General features: G+C 36.4%; 1 protein-coding gene and 1 pseudogene across 1 annotated transcript in view; both read left to right on the plus strand.

The window, feature by feature from the left end:
- SLC35A3 (solute carrier family 35 member A3) overlaps positions 1 to 26952 on the plus strand; it is a 50882-nt gene that overhangs the window by 13652 nt on the left and 10278 nt on the right. The window contains exons 2-5 of the mRNA XM_021690329.2: positions 13913 to 14117; positions 19664 to 19818; positions 19896 to 20018; positions 22603 to 22774. Coding sequence (XP_021546004.1) covers positions 13931 to 14117; positions 19664 to 19818; positions 19896 to 20018; positions 22603 to 22774 — 637 coding nt within the window. The 5' untranslated portion in view covers positions 13913 to 13930. The remainder of the gene's footprint in view (positions 1 to 13912; positions 14118 to 19663; positions 19819 to 19895; positions 20019 to 22602; positions 22775 to 26952) is intronic.
- Positions 26048 to 26125, plus strand: LOC123324812 (annotated as a pseudogene).

Consider the following 26952-nt stretch of genomic DNA (forward strand, 5'->3'; position numbering starts at 1 on the left):
CTCTCTCTCTCTCTCTCTGACAAATAAATAAAAACCTTTAAAAAAAAAAAAAAGAAAGAGAAACATCTTAAAGCCCCTGATCTTTCAGGTTTATCCTCAGGCTGAATTAAATAAATAGCTGAACATTATTCTTAATTATCCTGGTATATTTTAATTCTTAAGCATTTGAAAAAATGCTAGAACCTTGTTATTAATGTTAGTACTTGGGGAACAACACTATCTTATAGAATGATTATATTATGTTTGACTTTCTGCATATAGATAGGTATATTTTAGATGGCATGTTTTGACACACTTAGTATACTTCAAACTGGGCAATAAATCATGTTTAAAGGATTTAATTTGGGGTGCCTGGGTTGCTCAGCCAGTTAAATGTCTCCCTTCAGCTCAGGTCATGAACCCAGGGTCCTGCTTATCCCTCTCCTGCCTGCCACTCCTCGTGCTTGTACATGCTCTCTCTTTCTCTCTGTCAAGTGAATAAAAATCTTATAAAAAAAATAAAGGAGTCAATTTCAGAATAGTGTGAACAGAAAATTTTAAATTGGAAATTGTTTTCTAGATTATAAACTCTGATTACTGCTATTACTTTTTTAGGTTATAAAAACAAAGACATGAATAAAAATAGTGATGATCTGTACTTTCTTTTACCTTTTATGTCCTTTAAAATGGCAAAGAAATTGGGGCGCCTGGGTGGCTCAGTCGTTAAGCGTCTGCCTTCGGCTCAGGTCACGATCCCAGAGTCCTGGGATTGAGCCCCACATCGGGCTCCCTGCTCGGCGGGAGGCCTGCTTCTCCCTCTCCCACTCCCCCTGCTTGTGTTCCCTCTCTCGCTGTGTCTCTCTCTGTCAAATAAATAAATAAAATCTTTTAAAAAAAAAATAAAAAAAAATAAAATGGCAAAGAAATTGATGTTTTCTAAAGTAAGCATTAGTAGAATTACTTTGTAACACTGGTCAAGTCCTTACCTTCCCTCTAGAAATGTTATTATTAACCATTTAGTTTTGTGAACCAAGTGGATGGGCTTCACATTTTCCATGACAGAACATCACTAGAGTAATATCTCAGTTATTTGGTATCCTTGATTTTTTTTACTGAGTCTGGCATTTATTTTAAATAATATTTATTAAGCACAGCACAAGCTATGTGAGAGGAACTGTTGTATGCACTCTTCAGTGTAAGCCAGTTTTCCTGGTAACTGATTAATTCTTTTGAGTACTGAAAACTTAATTTTAACTGTCTTCCTCCTAGGAATGATTTCTGCCTAAGTAGACATAGAATGGAGAACAATTAAGTTTTAAAAATACAGATACTTGTATTGATTTCCTGTGGCTGCTGTAACAAATTATCCCAGATGGGTTGCTTAAATTAAGAGAAATACATTCTCCCAGAGTTCTGGAGGCCAGAAATCCAAAATCAGTATCACTAGGCTGATAATCAAGAGTGTCAGCAGGACTACCTATGCTCTCTCTGGAGGCTCTAAGGAAAAATCCATCCTTTTCTCTTACAGCTTCTGGTGGTTGCCAGTCTTCCTTGGTTTGTGGCTGTATCACTAGTCTGCAAGGCCAGCATCTTCAAATCTCTCTCTGGATCCATCTTCACGCTGTCTTCTCCTCTTGAGTATTTGTGTTCTCCTTTTCTGTCTTTTATAAGGACATTTGTGTTGGTGTTTAGGGCTCATTTAGCTAATCCAGGATAATTTTCCCATCTCAAGATCCTTAATTTCATTTGCAAAATCCTCTTTCCCAAGTAAGGTAACGTTTACAGGTTCTAGGGATTAGAACCTATATATTTGGGGGCCGTTATTCAGCCTACTACAATCCTCAGGCATATTTTACTGTCTGGACATGTGCTAGGATATAGAGATTGTAAAAATGTGTAGAGCATAGGATCCTGGGACCCTATGAAATTGTAAACTCAATTTGCTTTTTTTTTTTTTTTTTTTTAAGATTTTATTCTTTTATATGAGAGAGAGCATGAGCAGGAGGAGAGGCAGAGGGAGAAGCAGACTCTCCGCTGAGCGGGGAGCCCAATGCAGGGCTCAATCCCAGGACCCCGGGATCATGACTTGAGCCAAAGGCAGACACTTAACCAACTGAGCCACGTAGGCGCCCTTCAGTTTGCTTTTTATTTCAAGCCCATGACAGGATCAGACTTTGGATTTGTTTTTCAGAAATACTGACTTTGTAGCTAAAAGAGATAAGTTGTTTTTAGGCTGTGACAGAAACTTTCTGATACTTTACCTGGACCATGGGCTGTGAATTTAGGGTCTCAAGTTCATTATTTTCTTTCTCCAAGTTTTCTAGTTATTTTAGAAGCAAGAAATGAACACCATTATATGCCAATTTCCAGTAAAATGTTTGTGGCAGCACTACTTGATCACCCAAAACCTAATGTTGATTATAGGTATTTACAGGTGATAGTTTAAGTAATTTTTGCCTTGGCATGATGAACAACTACAACTGTCTCCTTTACCACTGGTAATAGGGTCCTTAATGGCCTTAAATCTAGTCGGATCAGAAAACTGATTCCAAATTACTATCATTGTGGATCTGTTACCCTAGAACCACATTTGGTACCCAACACTGTATCAGGGTTCAATAGAGAAACAGAACCCTTCACTATTATAGAATAAGGGATTTGTGATAGGAATAAGACCTTTCTCAATTATGGGACAAGCAGGGGAAGTAAAGGTCTAAAAAGAGAGTGTTGGGGGGGGGAAATAGTGTTGGAGGATTACTGAAAAGTCACTAAAAGCAGCCCTCCTGAAACACTAGTGTGGGTACACAAGTCAGCTTTCAAAGGAATCTAGAGAGCGAGGCATGTCCTATAAGCCAGAATAGGATCATGTAATGGAGCTGGTGGAAAGGTGTATAGAAAGCTGTCCTCTCTGTGTAGCTGTCTTTTTCCGTCCGCAGTCAAGAGTCTGGTGGAGAGCATGAGCCCACTTTTGTGCAGTAGGATCAGCAGTTGTGAGGAAGAGCTGACCTAGCAAAGGGAAGAGTGAGGATAACTAGAACCTAATTCTCTGTTTCTGTTTTACCACATTTAACCCTGAGTATTTTTTGTGAGTAATGCTCTTGTGTCACCCTGTCTCCCAAGTTTTGTGCAGACTTTATGTTTAGCCAGTTCTAACCTAGCACCATACAGAGAAAGGGACTTTGGGAAATACGTTTGAGTTTAACTAAGTGGACATAAGGTATCACCATTTTCCTATGATATTTTTCTCTTGCACCCTGTCATAGGAGTTTACATACTTAATACTATTTCTTGAGTTGTTTGAATAATGTATCTTCCAAGCTAGAGGATAAACTTCATGAAGAAAAAGACTATATTTGTCTTGTTCATCATTGTGTACCTAATGCCTGAGCATTGTATGTATTAAATATTGATGGCAAGTTGTGGAGAGTTGTAGGATACCTTTATTTTTCCCTTCTGCCCCCAGTCTCCTTGAACATTTACTAATGGTCTTGAACATTTACTAATGGTTAGTGCCTGTGGACCAATCTGGCTTTTACACTAGTCTCTATTCTTTTTAGAATAGCTTTATTTATTTTTTTTAAGAATATCTTTAACTTCTGCCTTTAGCTGTAAGTGGAGGAAATGGCCATAGCAGAAAGTGGTAGAGCAGAATAGCACAGAGATGGAGAAATGGGAGAGTGAAGCACAACACATTCAAAGGGGATCTTAGAGCTATACTTATTAGATCATTATGTTTTCCAAATTGCTGACATTATATAAAGAGTACAATAATACTGAACAATTTTTAATCTAAAAATTAGAATGCAAATAGGTTTTATATTTGTATAGTTGAAGAAATATTTGAGTATTATCGATTTAACTGAATGTAAGAATGGAAATTCTACAGTAGTGAAAGAACGAGTTAAAAATTGGCAGTACTGTAATTTACATACAGGTGATATTTGCCTTATGTAAACAGACACCTGACACATTGAGGAAGAAAGGGAAGGAGAAACAATGAGAAGTTGTTTTACTTAGAATGTAATAGGAACCTTAGTTAGTAAAGAGTTGATTATTAAGTGTGACTGAGCAGGATTGTGCTTTGCACTTAAAAGTGAACTAAGTTAGTGGAAGTTATTATTTCTATCATAGAAACAGTTGATTATACAGATAGTATAAATTATCTTTGACTCATTCTTCTTTCACTTTTATAAAACATAAAATTTTTTGATTTGCCACAAGATTATTAACAAGTATGACGTATTTTTGCTACTTTTAGGAAATGCTGTGGCTACTTCTGAGGTAGTTTGAAAGGAAGATATATAAATGCCAGTGTCAGAAGTAAAGGCGGTTGTGATGAATTTTATTTGTCATTATTTAGCATACAGTTATAGGTTGCAGTTTTAAAGTTTGGCATCATGGAAGACAGTGGACAAAAAATTGCAACAGAGGTCAGTATTTTTGTATGTATTTATTTACTTTTTCTGTTCATTTACTTGGGAAAATCTTAAAAGATCTGTTTTCTTTTTTTTTTTTTTTAAGATTTTATTTATTTATTTGAGACAGAGAGAATGAGAGAGATAGAGCACATGAGAGGGGGGAGGGTCAGAGGGAGAAGCAGACTCCCTGCTGAGCAGGGAGCCCGATGCGGGACTCGATCCAGGGACTCCAGGATCCTGACCTGAGCCGAAAGCAGTCGCTTAACCAACTGAGCCACCCAGGCGCCCTAAAAGATCTGTTTTTACCAGTAACTTGTTTCTGAATAGCATATAATGTGAACTGCTCTTTGCTTATTGGCACTTTATAATTTGTGTGTCTTCATATGTACTCTATTATGTCATTAACCTTTAGTAGATTATTTTATTGTACTTAGGGAGTATATTTCAGAACCAGTGTTTAGAAAATGTAAATATAGCTTACTCTAAAAACCATAAGTTAAGAAATTTAGACTTTTATTTTTACAATTGAAGGAAAATTGATATGCAGAATTTCTTAGGTACTTAGTAGTCTTCAAGAATCTATGTAAATTTTATTACAGTTTAAAACATTGACTAAACATCTGGTCTTTTAGGACTTTTAGTAGCTGGAGACATATCAGCGAAGTACAGATAGTCTTGTTTCAGTAGAAATAATGGGCTTCATATTGTAGTCCTGAAGATTATGCATATACTTTGATAAGCTATTGGAATAAGTCTATAGCCAGACTGATATTCAGATTTACCTACAAGGACCTATCTGTGTCTGAAAAGATGAGTAAAAATTATTAGTATATAATGTTTTGAATATTTCAAAATTTAGTTAGTGCATATCTAATGCACTTAGATGTGGTATACACAACTCATTTCTCACTAATCCTGATTAATTTGGGGGTAGAGGTGGTAGCAGTAGTGTACATTAATGATACATATACTTCATGTAATGGATATTTTTTAAACATTTTAAGCCTTTAAAATATTTAAGCCTTTAAACTCAGAATTGACATTGTAAAGCAAGAATCTTTGGAAGCCAATTTTTTTTTTTGAAAGATTTTATTTATTTGAGAGAGAGAGAGAGAGAGAGCACGAGCAGAGGGGAGGGGCAGAGGCAGAAGCAGACTCCCCATTAAGTAGGGAGCCCAACGTGAGGCTTGATCCCAGGACCCTGGGATCATGACCTGAGCTGAAGGCAGACGCTTAACCGACTGAGCCACCCAGGCAACCCAGGAAATTTTTAAATTTTTAAATTTAAATTTTTAAAAGGAAAATGATGCTAAATGTTTATCAGTAGGAGATTCGGTAAATAAAAGGTTCACTCATTTGATGGAACTTTAGAATTGTTAAAAGCAATGAGCTAGGTCTGTATATCAGCATAGATGGCAATACAATACTGAATAGAATAAGGAGAATGCCAAATAATGGATACAGTTTGATGCCATGTTAATGTAATTATGGCTTATGATTATATTATATATGTATGAAAAAAATTTTAATAATAGGTGAGAAATATATACTTTAAACTTGTAATAGATTCCTACTGGGGAGGGGGAAAGGAATAGGGCTTAGAGTGGTGGCTTAAGGGGACTTTGACTTTAGTTGTAATATTTTATTCCTTTACAAAAGGAAAGGTAAACAAATGTGACAAAATTGAGACATCAGTTCTGGGTGATGGAATCATGGATGTTTGTTATGTTCTTGGTACTTCACTGAATTTTAAAATTCCATTTTTTTCCCATCAAGAAAGATCTATCTATTAGGAAAAGGTGGAACTTTGTGATTACAAGACTCTGTTTTCCATGTAACTAAGAAACCCAAAAGGTTGTTGAAAACTTTTAAGTGGAAATATGAAATGGTCTAGGTACTCTATTTCACCTTTGCTACTAAAGTCCTGGGGTTTAGGGATTTCAAAAAAAACTGAAATAAGAAAAATTATTGACAAAATCTATACCAAAATATCATTAGATGTTTTTGGATAGTTGATTATGGTTCAAATTTTTACCAATTAAAATAAGTTTTCTGCATTTTTCTAAGAATATACTGCTTTTTAAAATAATTAAAGTAATAAATGCTATTTTTAAAAAACAGAATAAAACAAAGAAGAGCCATCAGAATGAAATAGTGTTCTTTACTCTAGTAATCAAGAAGAGTGCATTTTTCAGGTTTTAGCTATTAAGTAAAAGTGGAACATCTAAGCATCCTTACTCCTCTGATCCTGCTATAAATCTGAGAGCCTCACTGAACCCAAAGTGAGTTCAGGGAGCTTAGTAACCAGGTACCTTAAAAAAACATGGGCAGTAATTTGTTGACTGGGTTGTAAGGCTTTTGGTAGTAAATCGAAAAAAGCTACATTTTGGGGGCGCCTGGGTGGCTCAGTCGTTAAGGGTCTGCCTTCAGCTCAGATCATGATCCCAGGGTCCTGGGATCGAGCCCCGCATCTGGCTCCCTGCTCGGCGGGAAGCCTGCTTCTCCTTCTCCCACTCCCCCTGCTGTGTTCCCTCTCTCGCTGTGTCTCTCTCTGTCAAATAAATAAATAAAATCTTTAAAAAAAAGAAAAAAGTTACACTTTTGAGAGAATTTAGCACAGTTTCTTGTTGATTATTGGTTTGTAAGTTTCTTAGATAGGAAATTTTAATGAAACAAAGAATAATATGGAAACTAGAGGATTAGCACTACCTGAAAGGATAAAAAAAAAAAGGGGAATTAGGTGGCAAGAGAAGAAAATGTAGGGAGGACTAAAATTAAATCTTAAACGTAAGATTGTTTAGAGTTTGTGTTCAATGGTAATGAGAAAATATTGTACGCTTTAAAATGAAGAAACAATATTAATCTTATAAATTATAGAAGTGGAGTATAGTCTTTGTTTTGATAGATTTCATATTTATGGATTTGCTGTGAATTTATGGTCTGTATTAAATGAACATATTTAATTTTACCTGTATTATATTCCAAAACCAAGTTATGTATTTGTATAATCTTAGAAATACTCATATTTTTACTTTCCTTAGGCAGAATTGTGAATTAAATTGTAATTCTTTACAGTTGATCTAGTACAAATGATCATTTGTTTGTATATATTTTACTTTTCAACTTTATATTAGAAAAACAATCCAGTTCTTTCCTCCCGTGTGTCTCCTTTACTCCTCATACAGAACACTTCACTTCTAACATTTCAGGTCACCAAATGTTGGGGAAGAGGTATGGTTTCCTCACACCAAGCAATTCTCTGTGACACCAGCTGGGTATCCTACAATTTAACTCAATTAGGACACTATATACCTGCAGATAGTGTCAGATCCCACGGGTTAGGAACTCAGTCCCATAAGAATGCTCCCACCCTATTTAAGATCCAGTTGCAAGTAGTAGGTCACCAAATTACCCACAACTCTGTCCAGTTTGGCTACAAATCAGAGGTTCCCACCATCTCCTCCACAAGTTGGATTAATTCGCTAGAGTGCCTCATAGAACTCAGAAAAACACTTTCTTAAACCAGTTTATTACTGGATATGATGAAGGATACAAATGAACAATTAGATGAAGAGCTATATAAGCACAGGGCCTGGGAGGGTCCTGAGCGCAGGAGCTTCTGTCCCTGTGGAGTTGGGATGTGTTATCCTCACGGTGTGTATAGCTTGTTATCCTGAAAGCTCTCTGAACCTCATACTAGTGGAATTTTTATGGAGTTCTCATCATAGAGGCATGATCAGTTGATCACCCAGGAAATTATAAGTGTTTCAGGAGCCCTGTGTCAGGACGTAGGGCAGAGACCAATATATATTTTTTCTATTATCTCACATACTTTAAAAAAATGCATTGTAAGAGACTGTTAACTGTATTAATAATTAAGAATGGAATTATCACAGTGAATGTGTTGATGTTGTATATGCTTGGAAATGGAAAAGCAAAATAGTAAAAATAGTATATCCTGGTTTAGAATCTGACCTTTAAAATTTCATTTGAAAAGAAAATAGAGCTTTGCTGTTATAACAGGTACATTATGGTCTTAGCTGTACAGAATAAACAAAAGACTTCCTTGAATAGATTTTCCAGGAGAATCGGGTGCCTATGCCAAATGTAGATTACTGGCAACTTGTTCTCCTTCCATACGGAGATAAAGGCCACTAGGATGTCCTCTGAAATTCTACAGTAGCATGTAGTGAGAGCTAGCGAACCTGATATTTAACTATGTATTTCCAATTAGTAGTTAAATGACCTTGAACAAGTAATCTAACTTCTCTGTTTATTATTTTCTTCATTTTATTTTATTTTTTTTTAAAGATTATTTATTTATTTATTTGACAGAGACAGACACAGAGAGAGCACAAGCAGGGGGAGCAGCAGAGGGAGAGGGAGAAGCAGGCTCCCCACTGAGCAGGGAGCCCGATGTGAGGCTCGATCCCAGGACCCTGAGATCATGACCTGAGCCGAAGGCAGACGCTTAACGACTGAGCCACCCAGGCGCCCCTATTTTCGTCATTTAAAAATGAAGATATTTATACTAGATGATTTCTAAAGCATCTTCTACCTCTAAAATGCTGTAATTTTATTTTACATTAGGACTCTTGCTAATGCAGATTTACAAAAGTGAGATGGTTGATACATAAATTGATGTGTTCTTTCCTCTAAGCTTGATCCTTTATATGTGACAAAAAAGACATATATTATTCAGATTTTCTCTCTGAAATTCAGATGAAGTACTTAAGGTAATTTTTTTCAATCATTCTTTTTCGGCACTAAAAATTTTATCCTCATATTGATGGTGTTACATTGTTTGATTCTGGAGCATATTCAGTCAGAGAATTGCTAAATTTAATGAGCTAGACTTTGTGCCTTCAAGGATAGGCTGTCACTGTAACCATGGTACTTGGCCTAGTATAGGCACCAAATAATGACTGTTGAATGTTTGAATATATTACATGCTATTTTAATAATTATGAGGTAAGGGAAGATAGAGGATCATATATCTAGAACTGTAAATGGTGGCTTGGTTGTGAGAGCTATAAAGAGATATACAATAAAGAGGGTCAATATTAACAAAACTTAGGATGGAAGATGGAATCATGGAAAGGATAGAGTTGGGCTGAAGAACAGACTAACAGAACACCATTGGTATTAATCCAAAGAAATTAGAGCTAGAATCAAAGCTATGAGGAAAGCCTGCTGAGGAATGCTACTACTTAGTATGTCCTCTATCTTTAATCAACTTTGTTAAGCTGTAGTTTACACACAATAAGATGTACCCATTTATATGTTTAGTTCATGAGTTACAATAAGTGAATACAATTGTATAACCACCACATAATCAAGATACAGAATATTTCCATCACCGCCAAAAATTTCTTGCTATCCCTTTGCAGTCAATCCCCAACCTCAACCCCTGGCCACAGTCAACCATAAATTTGCATTACTGCGAATTACTTTTGCCCTTTTTAGAATTTCATATAAATGGATCATATAGTATATACTGTTTTGTCTGTAAACTTTTTTGCTGTTGCAAAATGTTTGCATTGATGTTTTAACTTGTATCAGTGTTTCATTTCTTTTTATTGCTGAGTAGTATTCCATCATAAGGATGTACCACTGTATGTTTAGTAATTTACCTGTTAATGGGCATTTGGGTTATTTCCAGTTTCTGGCTGTTACAAATAAAACTTCCGTGAATAATCATACACAAGTATTATGGATAAATGCTTTCAGATCTTTTGGGTATACACCTAAGAGTAGAATTTCTAGGTTATATGAAAAGATTATTATTATTTTTTAAAATAAACTATCAAAGTGTTACTTAAAGTGGTTGTATCACTTAATATTCTCACTAGCAATGTTAAGAGCTCTATTTGCTCAAAATCTTCTCCATCGCTTGGTAGCATCAATTTTTACAATTTTAGCCATTCTAATAGGTATATAATGGTATCTCATTGTGGTTTTAATTTGTATTTCTCTAATGACTATGATGTTGAATGTCTTTTCATGTGCCTATTAGCTATTCGTTTGTCTTTTTTGGTGAAATGTCTATTGAGATCTTTTATTCATGGGTTGTCTTGTATTTATTATGTTGTAAGAGTTCTATATATATTCTGGATACAAATCATTGTCAGATACACGTTTTGAGAATATTTTCTCCCATGATGTGGTTTGCCTTTTATTATTTTTATAGTATCTTGGGATGAACAGTTTTAAATTTTGATGATATGCAATTTATCCATATTTTTCTTTTATGGTTTGAGCTTTTTGTAAGAAATCTTTGCATGTCCCGTCTGGATGGCTCAGTCGGTTAAGCTTTTGACTCTTGGTTTCAGCTCAGGTCATGATCTCAGGGTGCTGAGGTCGAGCCCAGAGTCTGCTTCTCTCCTTTCTATCTCCCTCTGTCCCTCTCCCTGCTTGTGCTCTTTCTCTCTCTCAAATAAGTTTTATTTGAGAGAGAGAGAGAATGGGGGAAGGGGCAGAAGGAGATGGAGAAAGAATCTCAAAAAGGAGATGGAGAGAGAGAATCTCAAGCAGACTCCCCACTGAGTGCGGAGCCCCACGTTGGGCTCGTCCTCACTACCCTGAGATCATGACCTGAGCTGAAACCAAGAGTCGGAGGCTTAAATGACTGAGCCACCCAGGCACCCCAATAAATAAATCTTTAAAATACAAAAAAGAAATCTTTGCCTATCCCTACATGGCTATATTTTTCTCCTCTTTTCTTCTTGAATATTTATAGCTTTAGCTTTTATGACAGATCTGTGATCCTTTTCTAGTGTGAGGTAGATAAGGGTAGAGATTCACTTAAAAAGAATGCAGATGTCTTGTTCTAGAATTATTTTTTTGTTACCATTGTCAAAGTCATTTGACCAAATATGAATGGATTTACTTCTGGACTGTCTTCTGTTCCATTGATCTATACTTCTGTCCTGTCCTATGTCAATACCAGTTTTAATTACTAGAGCTTTATAGTAAGTATGGAATTTCAGGAGTTTAACTTCTTTTTTTTTTTAAAGTTTATTTTTTGAGAGAGAGGAAGAGCATGCATGCACACAAGTGGGGCTGTAGGGGCAGAGGCAGTAGGAGAAAGAGAATCTCAAGTAGACTCCCACTGAGCTTGGAGCCCAAAGCTGGGCTCAGTCTCAGGACCCTGAGATCATGACCTGAGCCGAAATCAAGAGTCAGACACTTAACCGACTGAACCACCCAGCCACCCCTCAAGAGTTTAACTTATTTATTTTTTTATTTTTATTTTTATTTTTTTTTAAGATTTTATTTATTTGACAGACAGAGACACAGTGAGAGAGGGAACACAAGCAGGGGGAGTGGGAGAGGGAGAAGCAGCCTTCCCGCAGAGCAGGGAGCCCGATGCGGGGCTTGAAGGCAGACGCTTAATGACTGAGACACCCAGGCGCCCCGGGAGTTTAACTTATTTAACACTGTTTTTCCTTTTCAAAATTGTTTTGGTTTTCTATGTCCTTTGTATTTCCATATAAATTTTAAAGTCAGCTTATGAGTTCCTACCAAAAAAGCATGTAGGGATTTTGCTTGAGATTGAATTGAATTTTTAGATCAGTTGGAAGCAAAGGATGTGACCTTGGGTGGAAAGGCAGTTAACTGACCACACACACTGCATTAAGTCCTTCCTTGAAAGAGGCTCTTAGTGGAACATCTCCATGTTTTTGACAGTTATAGTGGTTGATAGTGTTGTTCAGATCTTCTGTATTCATACTGGGGGGTTTGGTGTATATGTGTGTGTATTCTTGTAATTACTGAGAAAAGTGGGTTAAAATCTCACATTATGACTTATGGATTTACTTGCTTTTTCCTTTTAATTCTGTTAGGTTTTGCTTCGTGTATTTTGAAGCTAGTTATTAGGCACAATATTCATCTATAATGGTTATATCTTACTGATGTATTGACTCTTTTATCATTATGAAGTGTCATTCTTTAATTCTAGAAATAATTCTTATATAATTTATTTTTCCTGATACTAATTTGGCCTCTCCAGCTTTCTCATAGTTATTTCTCTCATGGCATATCTTTTTCCATTCTTTTACTTTTTAACCTATTTGTATCTTCATATTTAAAGTGAGCTTCTTAGAGTCAATTCTGAATTACTTTAGGGAAAATATAGGAACTTTGCAACTCTTATCTTTGGGGAAAGCTGGGTGAAGAGTACACAAGAACTCTTGTACTATTTTTTATTCTATGTGAATCTAAAATTATTTCAAGAGTGTTTATAATTGCTTGTTGTTCATGCATTGTTACAGTAGTTTCTTTTAAATTCTTGTCTGGGGGTACCTGGGTGGCTTAGTCGGTTAAGCGTCTGCCTTCAGCTCAGCTCATGATCCCAGGGTCCTGGGATTGAGCCCCACATTGGGCTCCCTGCTTAGTGGGGAGTCTGCTTCTGCCTCTGCCCCTCCCCTCTGCTCATGCTCTCTCTCTCTTAAATAAATAAAATCTCTCTTAAATAAATAAAATCTTTAAAAAAATAAATTCTTGTTTGGAGGTCAGTGGGGTGCCTGGGTGGCTCAGTGGGTTAAGCATCCAACTCTTGATTTCGGTTCACATCAGGATTGCAGGGTTGTGAGATTGAGCCCCACACTGGACATGGAGACTGTTTAAGATTCTCTCTCTCCCTTTTCCTCTACTCCTCTCCACCTCTCCCTTTAAAAAACAAGAACAACAAAAAACAACAACAACAACAAATTAAAATTCTGGTAATTCTGACATCTGTGTCAACTCTGTATTGTTGTCTGTTGATTGTCCTTTCTCATCCTAGTTGAGATTTTTCCTGGTTTTTGTTGTTGTTTGGTATGAGGAATATACTCCTTTTGGATTGTATCAAGGACATTTTGGGTATTATGAGACCTTGGTTCCTACTTAAATCTTCTTTATTAGTAGGGAGGAAGGGTGCTGCCTCTTTGCTGACAGTCACCTTGCTTAGGGCAGGAGTGGTTCATAGGGCTCAGCCTCAACAGTCTTGGTAGCTGTAGCCCCGGGTGGTAGGGAAGAGGGCCACTGTCTCCGCTCTCATTAATGCAGGGTAGAGATGGTCAGCGAGTCTCTGTTCTACACATTACATAGCATCCAGTTAGTAGGGCTCCATCCTGCAGAGCTGCTGTCTTCCTATTCCTTTGGTTGGAGACAATGGGTTTTTCTTAGGACTTCTGTTTGTTGTTGCTCTCCACCTGTTGTGGTTCCAGGTTGTGAATTGTTATGGCAGCCAGGCTGAGATACATAGGTGGCAGAAGTCTCCAGGGAATTCACTATTGGGTTATCACTCAGGATCTGGGGTCTCTAGCCAGTTTGTCTTATTTTCTTCACCTTCCAGAGTCTTATAGTAGTTAGCTTTTTTCTTTGGTCCAGGGTTTATAGTTGTAATTAGCAGGAAGAAAAGGGTGGAATGCACTTAACTCTATTTTATCTGGAATGAGAAGTCTCATACTGATTTTTAATATGTTTCTGTATTTTCTAATTTTGTTTATTTGCCCTGCTTATTTATTTTTCAGGCAAATGAAGATAAAACAATGTCTGCCAACCTAAAATACCTTTCCTTGGGAATTTTAGTCTTTCAGACTACCAGTTTGGTTCTAACGATGCGTTATTCTAGGACTTTAAAAGAGGAGGGACCTCGTTATCTATCTTCTACAGCAGTGGTTGTTGCTGAACTTTTGAAAATAATGGCCTGCATTTTATTAGTCTACAAAGACAGCAGTAAGTTTTTTGGTTTTCTGTTTAAGTCATTGCAATTTATTCGATTGTTTTTGTGTGATTTACATATGATACATACATAAATGTATATTGGTAACTACACATTTAAACACTATTGCTTTATTATCTAATGTATTAAAAACATTTCAATATTCTTCATTTTCTTTTTTTTAAGATTTTATTTATTTGAGAGAGAGAGTGTGAGTGCATATGCACAAGCGGGGGTACAGAGGGGCAGAGGGAGAGGAAGCAGACTCCTCGCTGAGCAGGGAGCCCCATGTGGGTTTTGATCCCAGGACCGTGAGATCATGACCTGAGCCAAAGGCAGCTGCTTAACCGGCTGAGGGACCCAGGTGCCCCCAATAGTTTTCATTTTCTTAGGATGGTTTTAGTCTAGTAACAAACATATTTTATTCTGATCTATATCATGATTCATGTCTTCTGGTTAATGCTAGAATTGTGAAATGTAGTTTCTTGCATTTATAATTGAGACTAAGAGTAAATTCTATACTTCTATAACTTTTAGAAATTTAGAGAAGTCATAATTAAAGTCAATGCTTTTTATTTTATTTGCTGCATTGATTAGTCCAGCAGTGACTAATTTGATATAGTTTTTTTTTAACAGTTTTATTGAGATATATTCATGTACCATACAAGTCAGATTTTGAAGTGTACAATTCTGTGTTTTTTGGGTATTTTACATTATTAATTATTTGAAGTTGTAGTAAAATACACTTTTACACATACATGTATATCATAAATTGTATAAATTTAACCATTTTTAAATATAATTCATTGGCATGAATTATATTCACAGTGTTGTGCAACCATCAGCACTATCTATTTCTAAAACTTCATCAGACCAAACAGAAACTCTATAACCATTAAGCAATAACTCCCATTCTCCTTTACCTTCAGCACTTGGAAACCTCTAATCTACTTTCTGTCTCTATGAATTGGCCTCTTCTAAATATTCCATCTAAGTAGAATCATACAGTGTTTCTCCTTCTATGTCTGGCTTATTTAACTTAATGTTTTTAAGGTTTATCCACGTTGTAACATGTATCAGAACTTTATTCCTTTTTATGACTAAATAATATTTCATTGTATGTAAATGTATGTGTGTGTATATATAACGTTTTAGTCATTAATGTATTCATGGGCACTTTAGTTTTTTCTACCTTTTGATTATTGTGAATAATGCTGTAATGAACACTGAATAATACTGCAATAGAGGTATAAGTCTCTGCTTAACTCCCTGCTTTGATATGTTTTGAGTATATACTTTGGAGTGGAATTGCTTGGTCACATGATAATTCTGCGTTTAACTTTTTGAAGAGCCACCAGACTTTTCCACAGCAACTGCACCATTTTATATTCCCACCAGCACTGTCCAAGGATTCAGATTTCTCTACATCCTCACCAACACTTGTTATTTTCTGTTTGTTTTTTTAAATTATAGCACATCCTCACCAACACTTGTTATTTTCCATTTAAAAAAAATCGTATAGCCATTCTAGTAGGTGTGCTATCTTATTGTGGTTTTGATTTGATTTTCCCTAATGAGTAATGATGTTGAGCATCTTTCCATGTGCTTATTGACTGTTGGTGTATCTTTAGAGAAATATCTGTTCAAGTCTGCTGCCCATTTTTTAATTAAGTTGTTTGTAAATTTGATATACTTTTGAAAGTATCACGGTGGCCAGTGTGGCTGTAGCATATTGATCTGGGAGGAAAATGGAACAAAGAGAAATTGAATTGGCATTCAGTAAAAAGACAATGTAAGATAGCTTTGTAGGCTACAAATTTCACCATAAAAATGAAAAGAAATAATTGAAATGTTTAAAATATGTCCCATTTTACACATGGAAAGACCAATGCAGTGGCCATATTGACAGCAGAGGAGATGTAAGAATAGGTTCAGAAAGTCATGTTTGGAAGCTGTTGCACTAGTCCAGGCAAGAAGATGATAGTGTCTTTGATTACATTGCTAGAGAAGAAATGATGTTTATGAGATGTTGTAATGTGAATGGGAGGTATATGCAAAACAACTTCCAAAGCTGAAGGAGCTTTGAGACTAAAGAAAAAGGCTGACAAATGCAGCTTGACAAGGGTGTTGTGGGTGGCTGCAAGAGGAGTAGATCTCTGCAATACCACCTCCCTTAAGACCTGCTTTTATAGTCCCTAGAGGCTGGAGAGTACATGTTGAGGGACCATCCAAGAGGAAAATGTTTTGTTTTGTTTTTTTAAGATTTTATTTATTTGAGAGAGAGAGTGCACAAGCAGGGGGAGCAGCAGAGGCAGAGGGCGAAGCAGACACCCTGCTGAGCAGGGAGCCCGATGTGATGCAGGGCTTGATCCCAGGACCCTGAGATCATGACCTGAGCCGAAGGCAGACACTTTACCGACAGCCACCCAGGCACCCCCAAGAGGAAAATGTTTAAGAAAAGGTGTGGGTCAGTCATATCTCCAAGACAGATCATGGATGTTATATCCCAAGGGTGTACTTAAGGATGTGGTTAAACAAAAGGAAAGAATGTGTGTGTGTGTGTGTGTGTGTGTGTGTGTTTGGGGGGCGTGAAATCTATGCTCTAGTCATATCGCCAAGACAGATCATGGACGTTATATCCCAAGGGTGTACTTGAGGATGTGGTTAAACAAAAGGAAAGTGTGTGTGTGTGTGTGTATGTGTGTGTGTTTGGGTGGGGGGTGAAATCTATGTTCCAGAATGCTTCATATCACAGAATGGTCATCATAGCAGAGTTGTCCAAGATGGCGTTGATTTGGTTCACAAATCAACATCTCTTAAAAAGATGTCTTTTTAAGCTACAGCTCACGTGACTTGCTAGTAGATTAGGTGTGTAATGGTCAAGGAAATGGGGAATCCAGTCTGAGAAATAATTCCTAGGTTTTTAGGTTAAATTACTGGGTGAGTGGGTACTGCAGTGAATGATATATGGAAGATAAGTTAAGGGGTAATTAAGGTTTCTCTTGGGCCATGTTAAATTTGAGATGCCCATAAGGCATTCAAATGGAAATGTTAAATAGTATGATATATGAATATGGAGCTCAAGGATTTGTCATCTTGTATATTGCTTTAAAGTCAAGGATTGGATGAAGTAATTTAGTATATACTGAGAAGAGAAGGCCAAAGACTAAGCTCTGTAACATTCCTAACATTTAGAGGTCAGAAGAAGAACCAACAAAAGACTGAGTCAGGGGCGCCTAGGTGGCTCAGTTGGTTAAACATCCGTCTTTTGATTTCGGCTCGCGTCATAATCTCATGGGTTGTGAGATCAAGCCCAGCATCCGGCTCTGCTCTAAGTGTGGAGTCTGCTTGTCCCTCTCCCTCTGCTCCTTACACCGACCCCCAAAGTAAATAAATAAATCTTTTTTTTTTTAAAGATTTTATTTATTTATTTGAAAGAGAGAGAAACAGCATGAGAGGGGAGAGGGCCAGAGGAAGAAGCAGGCTCCCCGCTGAGCAGGGAGCCCGATGTGGGACTCGATCCCAGGATTCCGGGATCATGACCTGAGCTGAAGGCAGTTGCTTAACCAACTGAGCCACCCAGGCACCCTAAATAAATCTTAAAAAAAAAAAATTTCACCTGTAAAATGGTCTAGATCTGGTGGTTTAAAAAAAAGAAGAAGACTGAGTCACCAGTAAGGTAGAATAAAATTCACATAAATGTGGGGCACCTGGATGGCTCAGTGGGTTAAGCATCTGCCTTCAGCTCAGGTCATGATTCTGGGGTCTTGGGATCAGCCCCAGGGAGGGCTTGCCGCTCAGCGGGGAGCCTGCTTCTCCCTCTCTTCCACCCCTCCCCCTGCTTTTGCTCTCTCTCTCTCTCAAATAAAATCTTAAAAAAATAAAAGATTTTAAAAAGACAAATAAATATATAAAAATATGTTTATATAAATATATAAAAATATATAAATATAGATCAACCTCACTAGGAATCAGAGAAATCAAATTAGAGCCACAGACTCAATTTCACTACCTTCAGATTGACGAAAATAAAAAGCCTAACAATAACAGGAATTGGAAGGAACATGGAACAAGACCTTCCCTAAACTGCTGGTGAGAAAAATATGTGATAGCATTAATTATTTAAAAGTTTAATTTAATTTAAAAAATTTTTAAAGATTTTATTTATTTGTCAGAGTGAGAGAGCACAAGCAGGGGGAGCGGCAAGCAGAGGGAGAGGGAGAAGCAGGCTCCCGGCCAAGCAGGGAGCCCAATGTGGAACTCGATCTCAGGACCCTGGGATCATGACCTGAGCTGAAGGCTGATGCTTCACCAACTGAGCCACCCAGGCGCCTCTAATTTTAAAAATGTTTAAATGAGCTAATATTTTAGATTTTTTTCTGCTAAATCTAAGAAAAAAATCTTTTGGTAACTTTTAGTTACATCTTATCTTACTATTATTATTTTAGCGTGAGGAAGGGATAAATATCAGATATTAATCTTTAAACAGTATTTTCATTTTTAAAAAGTTTTCATAATGAAACTTTTCAGGTTTTATGTTGGGAGAGAAAACCATCTATGAAGTATCATTGTTGGCAAAGTAGTAGGATTCCTTAGATTTCTCCTGTCTTTGGGGGTTTATGTATCTTTTATTTTTTAGTTTTTTTTTTTTTAAGTAGGCTCCATGCCCAGTGTGGGGCTTGAACTCAGGACCATGAGATGGAGAGTCACATGTTGCACCGACTGAGCCAGCCAAGTGCCGTGGGTTTATGTGTTGGTAACCTTCTTTGGACACATTTTGTGCTTAATACTGTAGGTTGGCTAGCTCAAAGTCCATTCCCAGCCCCTTTCTCCCTTTGTTGTTTCTAATGTGAAAGAAAAAACTACATTGCCCAGCTCCCAGCTCCCTTACTGCAATGGGTAGCTGCAACAAAATCCTGGTTTATGAGAGCAATGCCTGCTAGGTCCTCCTGTTCTTTCTTGTTGCCTAAACACAAGAACCAGACAGAAGTGCAGCAATCATTTGGTGGCTTTGTTGCAATAATCATGTAGACAAGAGATGAAAAGCATGAAGGTAAAAAGCCAATATGTATGGAGAGAGACCTTAGGTCCTGATATCATCACTGAGCTGCTGTAGCAGCTTTGGATCTGGACCTGGACCTGTGGGGATGAGACAGATCCCTTTGAAGTTCAGCTGATGATAAAATGGAATGCACAAAATACAAGTTTTTATAATGTTGCTACTATAGAGTAAGAATACTCAGCTGAAAAATTAATACTTGCTCTGAGCTTTTGGTTATCATAAATATATGTGTGTGTGTATGTGTGTGTGTACATATATAATCAATTTGCTTGTGTTCCCTAATGAAAGAATATAAGGAGAATGCTCTTCTTAATGTGCTATATTATAATATTTAACTTTGAAAAATTAGTATCATTAAAGGTATACTTTAGACCTAAAGGTATCTTAACATGTAGGACTGTTTCTGTTTTTTTATAGGTGAGAAAACAGGCCTTGAGAGAGTGTATGTAACTTATTCAGAGTTACTTAATGATTTTACCCATTTCATGTTTTTACTAGAATGTAGTCTAAGAACACTGAATCGAATACTACATGATGAAATACTTAATAAACCTATGGAAACGCTTAAACTTGCTATTCCATCAGGAATATATACTCTTCAGAATAATTTACTCTATGTGGCCCTGTCAAATCTGGATGCAGCTACTTATCAGGTACTTAAAACATATTTCTAGTAGTTCTTTTAAGAAACAAACAAACAAACAATAATATTAACTGTTTTCTTTTTCAGGTCACATATCAGTTGAAAATTCTTACAACAGCATTATTTTCCGTGTCTATGCTTAGTAAAAAATTAGGTGTGTACCAGTGGCTCTCGCTAGTAATTTTGATGACAGGAGTTGCTTTTGTACAGGTAACTATTCAAGATAAGTATACCTTTCATTTTTATCACAGTTTCAGAACTTTAGTTACTGTGTATGGAGAATATAGTTCTATTAATCGTTGAAGCAAATAAATGCTTATTCTCACAACTGACATATTTTTTGAAGGCTTCCTTTGAGCAATACTATATTGGGGCTGCAACTGATAAATAAAAATCTGACTGATTTCACTTAGCCTTATACTCTCTACATCCATCTATGTTGTTAGAAATGGCAAGATTTCATTCTTTTTTTATGCTTGAGTAATATTCTACTGTGTATATATATATATATATATATATATATACACCATATGATTTTACTCATATGTGGCATTTAAGAAACAAATGAACAAAGAAAAAAAGAGATAAACCAAGAAACAGACTCTTAACTCTACAGAACAAACTGATGGTTACCAGAGAGGAGGTGGGGGGGAGATAGGGGAAATAGGTGAAGGAGATTAAGAGTACACTTACCTTGAGCCCTGAGTAATATACGGAATTGTTAAATTACTATATTGTACACCTGAAACTAATATAGTACTGTATGTTAACTATTGGAATTTAAACAAGGAAATGAATGAATGAAAGGAAGGAAGGAAGAAAATTTTAAAATTAAAATAAATAAAAATCAAATTATCTGACGTAAAGAAATAAACAATCTAGTTAGGAAAATAAGATACTGCATATAAAACAAATCTGATTTTTACTGGATGTCTGAGCATTTGAGATTATTAATCACTTCCTTCTTATTGTCTGTCAGCTTCCCTGATACCATTCTTTCCTGGTTCTTCTCATCTTTCTAATAATTCCTTGTTGGGTTCCTTCCTGGGATCCTCTTCCTTGATACTTGATATTAGGGTTGTTGGTAGGCTTGTTCTTTTCCTTAAATTATATCTTTATTTTTGGAGACATCATCCATTCTGTAGGTTTTTATTATCACTTAAATGTCCATGGTTCCTTGGTCTGTGTCATCACCTGTAATTTCAGATTTGTATATCTAAAAACCTGTTGGACATCTTAGCTTGGTTATTCAGTAGACCTTATAAACTGAGCATATCCAAAACTTTACCTTTTCTTCCACCAAACCTGTTCTTGTTTCTATTTTTTCCTCATTATTTACTCCGCCTGGGAGTTGGCCTAGACTCTTTCTGATGACTGTGCATCTAATCAGTCACTAAGACTTTGCTGATCTGCTTTTTTTTTTTTTTTTAAGATTTTATTTATTTATTTGAGAGAGAAAGGGCATGCAGGGGGGAGGGGCAGAGGGGAAAGTAGGCTCCCGACTGAGCAGGGAGCCTGACACAGGACTCGATCCCAGGACCCCAGGATCATGACCAGAGATGAAGGCAGATGTTTAACCAACTGAGCCACCCAGGCGCCCCCTGATTCTGCTTTCTAATGCTTCTTGATTCTGTCCTTATCTGTCTTTATCATCACTTCCCCAGTTCATGTGTTCTTTGTTTCTCACATGATCATTTACCTCCTGATTTTTTTTTTTTTTACTTCAGTCTTACACATCCCTCAAAACTCAAACTCCACATAGTCACCACTATGGTTTATCTAAGATTTTATTTATTTGTTAGAGAGAGCATGCACAAGAAGGGGGAGTGGCAGGCAGAAGGAGAAGCAGACTCCCCACTAAGCAGGGAGCCCCACACATGGCTTGATCCCAGGACCCTGGGATCATGACTGGAGCTGAAGGCAGACACCTTACTGACTGAGCCACTCAGGCGTCCCCACTATGGTTTATCCAATCATGTCAGTTTCCTGCCATCCAGAGTGTGGTATGTCTGTCACTTTCCGCAGAGTGTGGTATGTCTATCTTGAATAAATATTTTATTTTTAAACAATGCAAGCATTTTTTTTAAGATTTTATTTTTAAGTCATCTCTACACCCAATGTGGGGCTCGAACTTACAAAAACCCGAGAACAAGAGTTGAATGCTCTACCAACTGAGCCAGCTAGGTGCCCCTTGAATAAATATTTCTAATAGTTATTTTTAAATGGGTATTACAAAATTTTAACTGTCATTTCAAACCCTTATTTTCATAGATATTGCTAAGGATAAGTTAAAATAGGTATTACATTTTAAAAAGTGAGGTGTTTTAAATTAAAATATCAAGTAATAAATAGTTCAGGTGGAACACAGATTTGACAAAAACCATGAAGATGATAATTTCTGGAACACTGATCTATAGGATAAAGCCCATAATGGTTAACATGATACCATATGGACCTTCCATAATTACCAAAAGCTCCATTCTCATTTTTGCTGCTCCAACAGTTCACACTCTGAACTTCTACAATTTATAGAAGCTGTTTTGTGCATCTGTGCATTTACTCATTCTCTTTCTCTTTTTTAGGGAATTTTTTGAAATTGTAAGTTATAACGGTAATATCACAATGGGAAAAAAATAAAACGATTCTTAGTTTTTCTTTCAAAAGCACTCCTCTGCAAATCCCCAAGAATGGTATTGGTTGCATTTTATCTTAAGGTCTGAGAGTGGGCTCTAAATATGCACTTTGTAAAATATCATAAGGACTAAACTCCAGTTTTGTTTTTCTTTTTGTTCAGTGGCCCTCAGATTCTCAAGAGCTTGATTCTAAGGAACTTTCAGCCGGTTCTCAGTTTGTAGGCCTCATGGCGGTTCTCACAGCATGTTTTTCAAGTGGCTTTGCTGGGGTTTACTTTGAGAAAATCTTAAAAGAAACCAAACAATCAGTGTGGATAAGAAATATTCAGCTTGGTAAGATAAGTTTTAAGTGCTTTCTAATATTATTTTTTTTAATGATTATATTGTTAGTTTTAAAGATTACTATATATCTTTAAATAAATAAGCCTCCCATAGAATCTGCCATTGGGATTCAAATATCTGGCAGAGTTTTTGCCTTTCAAACATTGTATTTTAAATGAATGCCTTTTATTCAAGAAATGGAATTTTAGGTCTGTGACATAAAGGTATATGTAGCCTGTTTCGGTCCTCACTATTTGGAGACTTAGGAACTTTATTCTTGGTTGCTACAATTCTCAGAGAAGGTGTTCCAAATGACCTATTTTCCTCCTGGAAAAGGAGATTAAAATACTTGGCAAATTTCAGTTATATAATACATTGTTATTAACTGTTATCACCATGTTGTATATCAAATACTCACAATGTACTCTTTAAATATCTTACAGTTTTGTCAGTTTTACCTCAGTAAAGCTGAAAAAAAAAAAAGATACGTAAATGGAGAAAGTTTGAAATGATGCAATTTTCATCTTTGTTTTAAAATCTTAATACCTTTTTTTATTTCAAAATGTTATGTTTTAGCTTTTAAATACTGTGTCATTTTTCTAACCGAAGATAAATAGTTTAAAACAAAACACACCTCACATATTGAAGGATTGCCTTTGAACAAATTATTTTTTATTTTTTTATTTTTAAAAATTTTTTTAAAGATTTTCTTTATTTATTTGACAGAGAGAGACACAGCAAGAGAAGGAACACAAGCAGGGGGAGTGGGAGAGGGAGAAGCAGGCTTCCCACTGAGCAGGGAGCCCAATGCGGGGCTCGATCCCAGGACCCTGGGATCATGACCTGAGCCGAAGGCAGACATTTAAAGACTGAGCCACCCAGGTGCTCCTGAACAAATTTTTTTTAAAGATTTTTTATTTATTTGAGAGAGAGAGGGAGGGCAGAGCGAGCAAGAGAGAAAATGAGTGGTCAGAGAGGGGCAGAGGGAGAGGGAGAAGCAGACTCCCCGGGGCTCGATCCCAGGACCCCGGAATCATGACCTGGCAGGTCATGAGCTGAAGGCAGACACCCAACCGACTGAGCCACCCAGGCGCCCCTGAACAAATACTTAAGCTATATATACAGTATTATAACCTTTAATTCCTCATACAAAGATTCCAGCATTTGGTATTCCTGGTATATATTCATTCTGGAAAATGCTGCATGTGAGAGACAGCTCAGTTGCAAATCAACTGTTTTGTCTTAAGCCTCTGTCCTTGTGATTTTGGAGCTCATCTTTGAAAACATTATTTTTTTCTGTCTGCATCAACTTAACAGGTATACCATGTCTGCCTTGGTAGCAGTCAGGCCCTCCACAGTGAATGTGTATACTCCTAATGGCCTATATTTTAAGTCAAACCATCCCAAACAAACCTTCCAAATTTGATTAGTCCATTTTTCCAGCTGTTTTCAAATAATGTGATAACAAACAAACTAAACCTTCATTTTTAAATGACCACAGGATTTATTTTAGTTTCTGTGCAAAAACTGTAGAAATGTATCAAGTTGGGTTTTTTTTTTAGAGAATATTCGAAGTAAATACTTTTAAAGATTAAATTAGCTTCTTTTTGTTCGTTTGTCTGGAAGGCAAGTACAGAGGCTTGAAAAGCACCAACCAACTTAATTCACCATTTCAGAAACAGTGTATCGTTAGTATAGTGGATAAGAACACTTGATTTTGTAGTCAGACCAACTCAAATCCTGATTTCATCACTTAACCACCTTTGTGGCCTTAGGGATGTTACTTAATCTTCCTCCACTTCACTTTCCTTATTGATAAAATGTACTTAATTATAGTACTAACTCCATATGTTGCTATGAGGATTAAATGAGTTAATACTTGTAGAGTGTTTAGAATAAAGTGCCTTGCATAGTAAGCACTAACGTCAGCTATTTATATAAATATGCAAATATCAGGAAAGAACGAAATATTAAAACATTGTGTGATTGCCCCAAATTTTCTTAAATTATAAGATAAAAACGAAAAGTCAGAATTCATGATTCTGTGGTACATCATGGGTTTCTTATTCTTTAATTTGACCTCATAACACAATCTAGTGAATGGTAAGCTAACTCAAAGTTTTGAAAAGGATACATAAATTAGTTGTAGATAACTTGTGATTACAAAAATAGAAATTAAAACATTATTTTTTAAAGATTTTATTTATTTGAGAGAGACAGAGCAAGAGTGTGCACACCCACATGCATGCACTAGCAGGGGTAGGGGCAGAGGGAGAGGGAGAAGCATATTCCCCACTGAGCGTAGAGCTGATTATATCCCAGGACCTGAACCAATGTCAGACACTTAACCAACTGAGCCACCCAGGTGCCCCCAAATTAAAACATTTTAATTGCATTTATCAAGTATCAAAATGTCAAAGATTAGCAAATTGATAAGATCCAGTGTTAGCCAGAGAGTGGAGAAACAGGAACTCTTATTATCTAGGATTGCCAGGAGTATAGATTAATATAACCTTATTGGATCTCAAATTGGGAATGTTTAACAAAATTTTATTTATTTATTTATTTATTTGTATTTTTCTTAAAGATTTTATTTACTTATTTGTCAGAGAGAGAGAGAGATCACAAGCAGGGGGTGGACAGAGGGAGAGGGAGAAGCAGGCTCCCGGCCGAGCAGGGAGCCTGATATGGGGCTCCATCCCAGGACTCTGGGGTCATGACCCGAGCCGAAGGCACTCAGGCGCCCCAGGAATGTTTAACAAAATTTTAAATAAATGTTTTGATGAAAAAATTCTTCTGGATAAGAATTTATCCTACAGATATACTTACACAAGAGCACAAAGATAGATGTTCAAGGTTATTTATTTTAGAATTGGTTATAATTGTAAAAAATAGAAAACGTGTAGAAGATTGCTCAAACAAATTATCGATATGATTAAATAGTGCAGTGGTTAAGATCATGGAGTCCAGAGCCACACTGCCTGGATTCACATCCAGAGTCCATCACTTACCAGCAGTGTGAACTCAGACATGTTTACTTAACTTCTCTGTGTATCAGTTTCTTCATCTATGAAATTGGCATAAGAGTATCTACCTAATAGGTTTTTGTGAGTTAACATACATAAAGCACTTAGAACAACTTGTGGCACATGATGTTATGTATGTATTTCATATTATCATCCATACAATGAGATATTATACAACTGATAGAATGAAGTAGATCTGTACATACTGACATGTATGTAACCTTCTATACTATATACCTTTTGTCATTATCAAGAGTTAATCGCTTCTCGGCCTTTTGGCTAAGATCAAGTGTATTATCAAGAGTTATTTTTATTTATTTTTTAAAAAAGATTTATTTATTTATTTAGGGCACGAGTTGGGGGAGGAGCAGAAGGTGAGGGAGAGAGAACCTCAAGCAGATTTCACACAGAGCACAGAGCCCACAGAGCACAGAGCCCAACATGGGGCTTGATCCTATGACTCTGAGATCATGACCTGAGCCAAAACCAAGAGTCAGCTGCTTAACCAACTGAGCCACCCAGGCGCCTCTCAAGTGTTATTTTTTATAATTAAAACATAGAAAACTAATACAGTCATAAGTGTTTCTTTTTTGTATTTTTTATTTTTCTAGTTTTGTAAGTTTGTATTATTCTCATGTTCAAAATTAGACATCTTAAAACGATTGATGTATACCTGAAACCGATATAACACTGTATGTTAACTGTACTAGAATTAAAATAAAAAACTTAATTAAATTTTGATTGAGTTGGCATAAATAAAATTAAAAGAACATTTCATATCCCTTTTAGTTTGTTTCCATCATGGAATCTTCAAGTAGTTATGGCTTTATAAAAAAAGTTGCTTCACCCTGCACTCTTTGACTACAAATATTATCAGAAACTACTCCTAACAGGTGACCCTTGTAGGCATTCATTTCTTTCTTTATAGCTTAGGATTGCTCCTGGAAATCTCTTAGATCCAGTAGTCATGTGATAAACTCTGTGGTACAACTAAGGAATGCAGGAGTGAATAAGACAGTTTCTCCTCTCATTGAACTGGCTTTCCTTAACAGTGAGACTTTAGTAAGGACAGCTTCTGATGTTGCCTGACTATTTCTTAGCTTTGAATTTTTGCATACTACTTAATGTACTTCCAAAACTTCTTAATAAAGAAAAATGCTATGC

This window comes from Neomonachus schauinslandi, chromosome 4 (genome assembly GCF_002201575.2).
Source record: "Neomonachus schauinslandi chromosome 4, ASM220157v2, whole genome shotgun sequence".
Taxonomy (NCBI): Eukaryota; Metazoa; Chordata; class Mammalia; order Carnivora; family Phocidae; genus Neomonachus; species Neomonachus schauinslandi.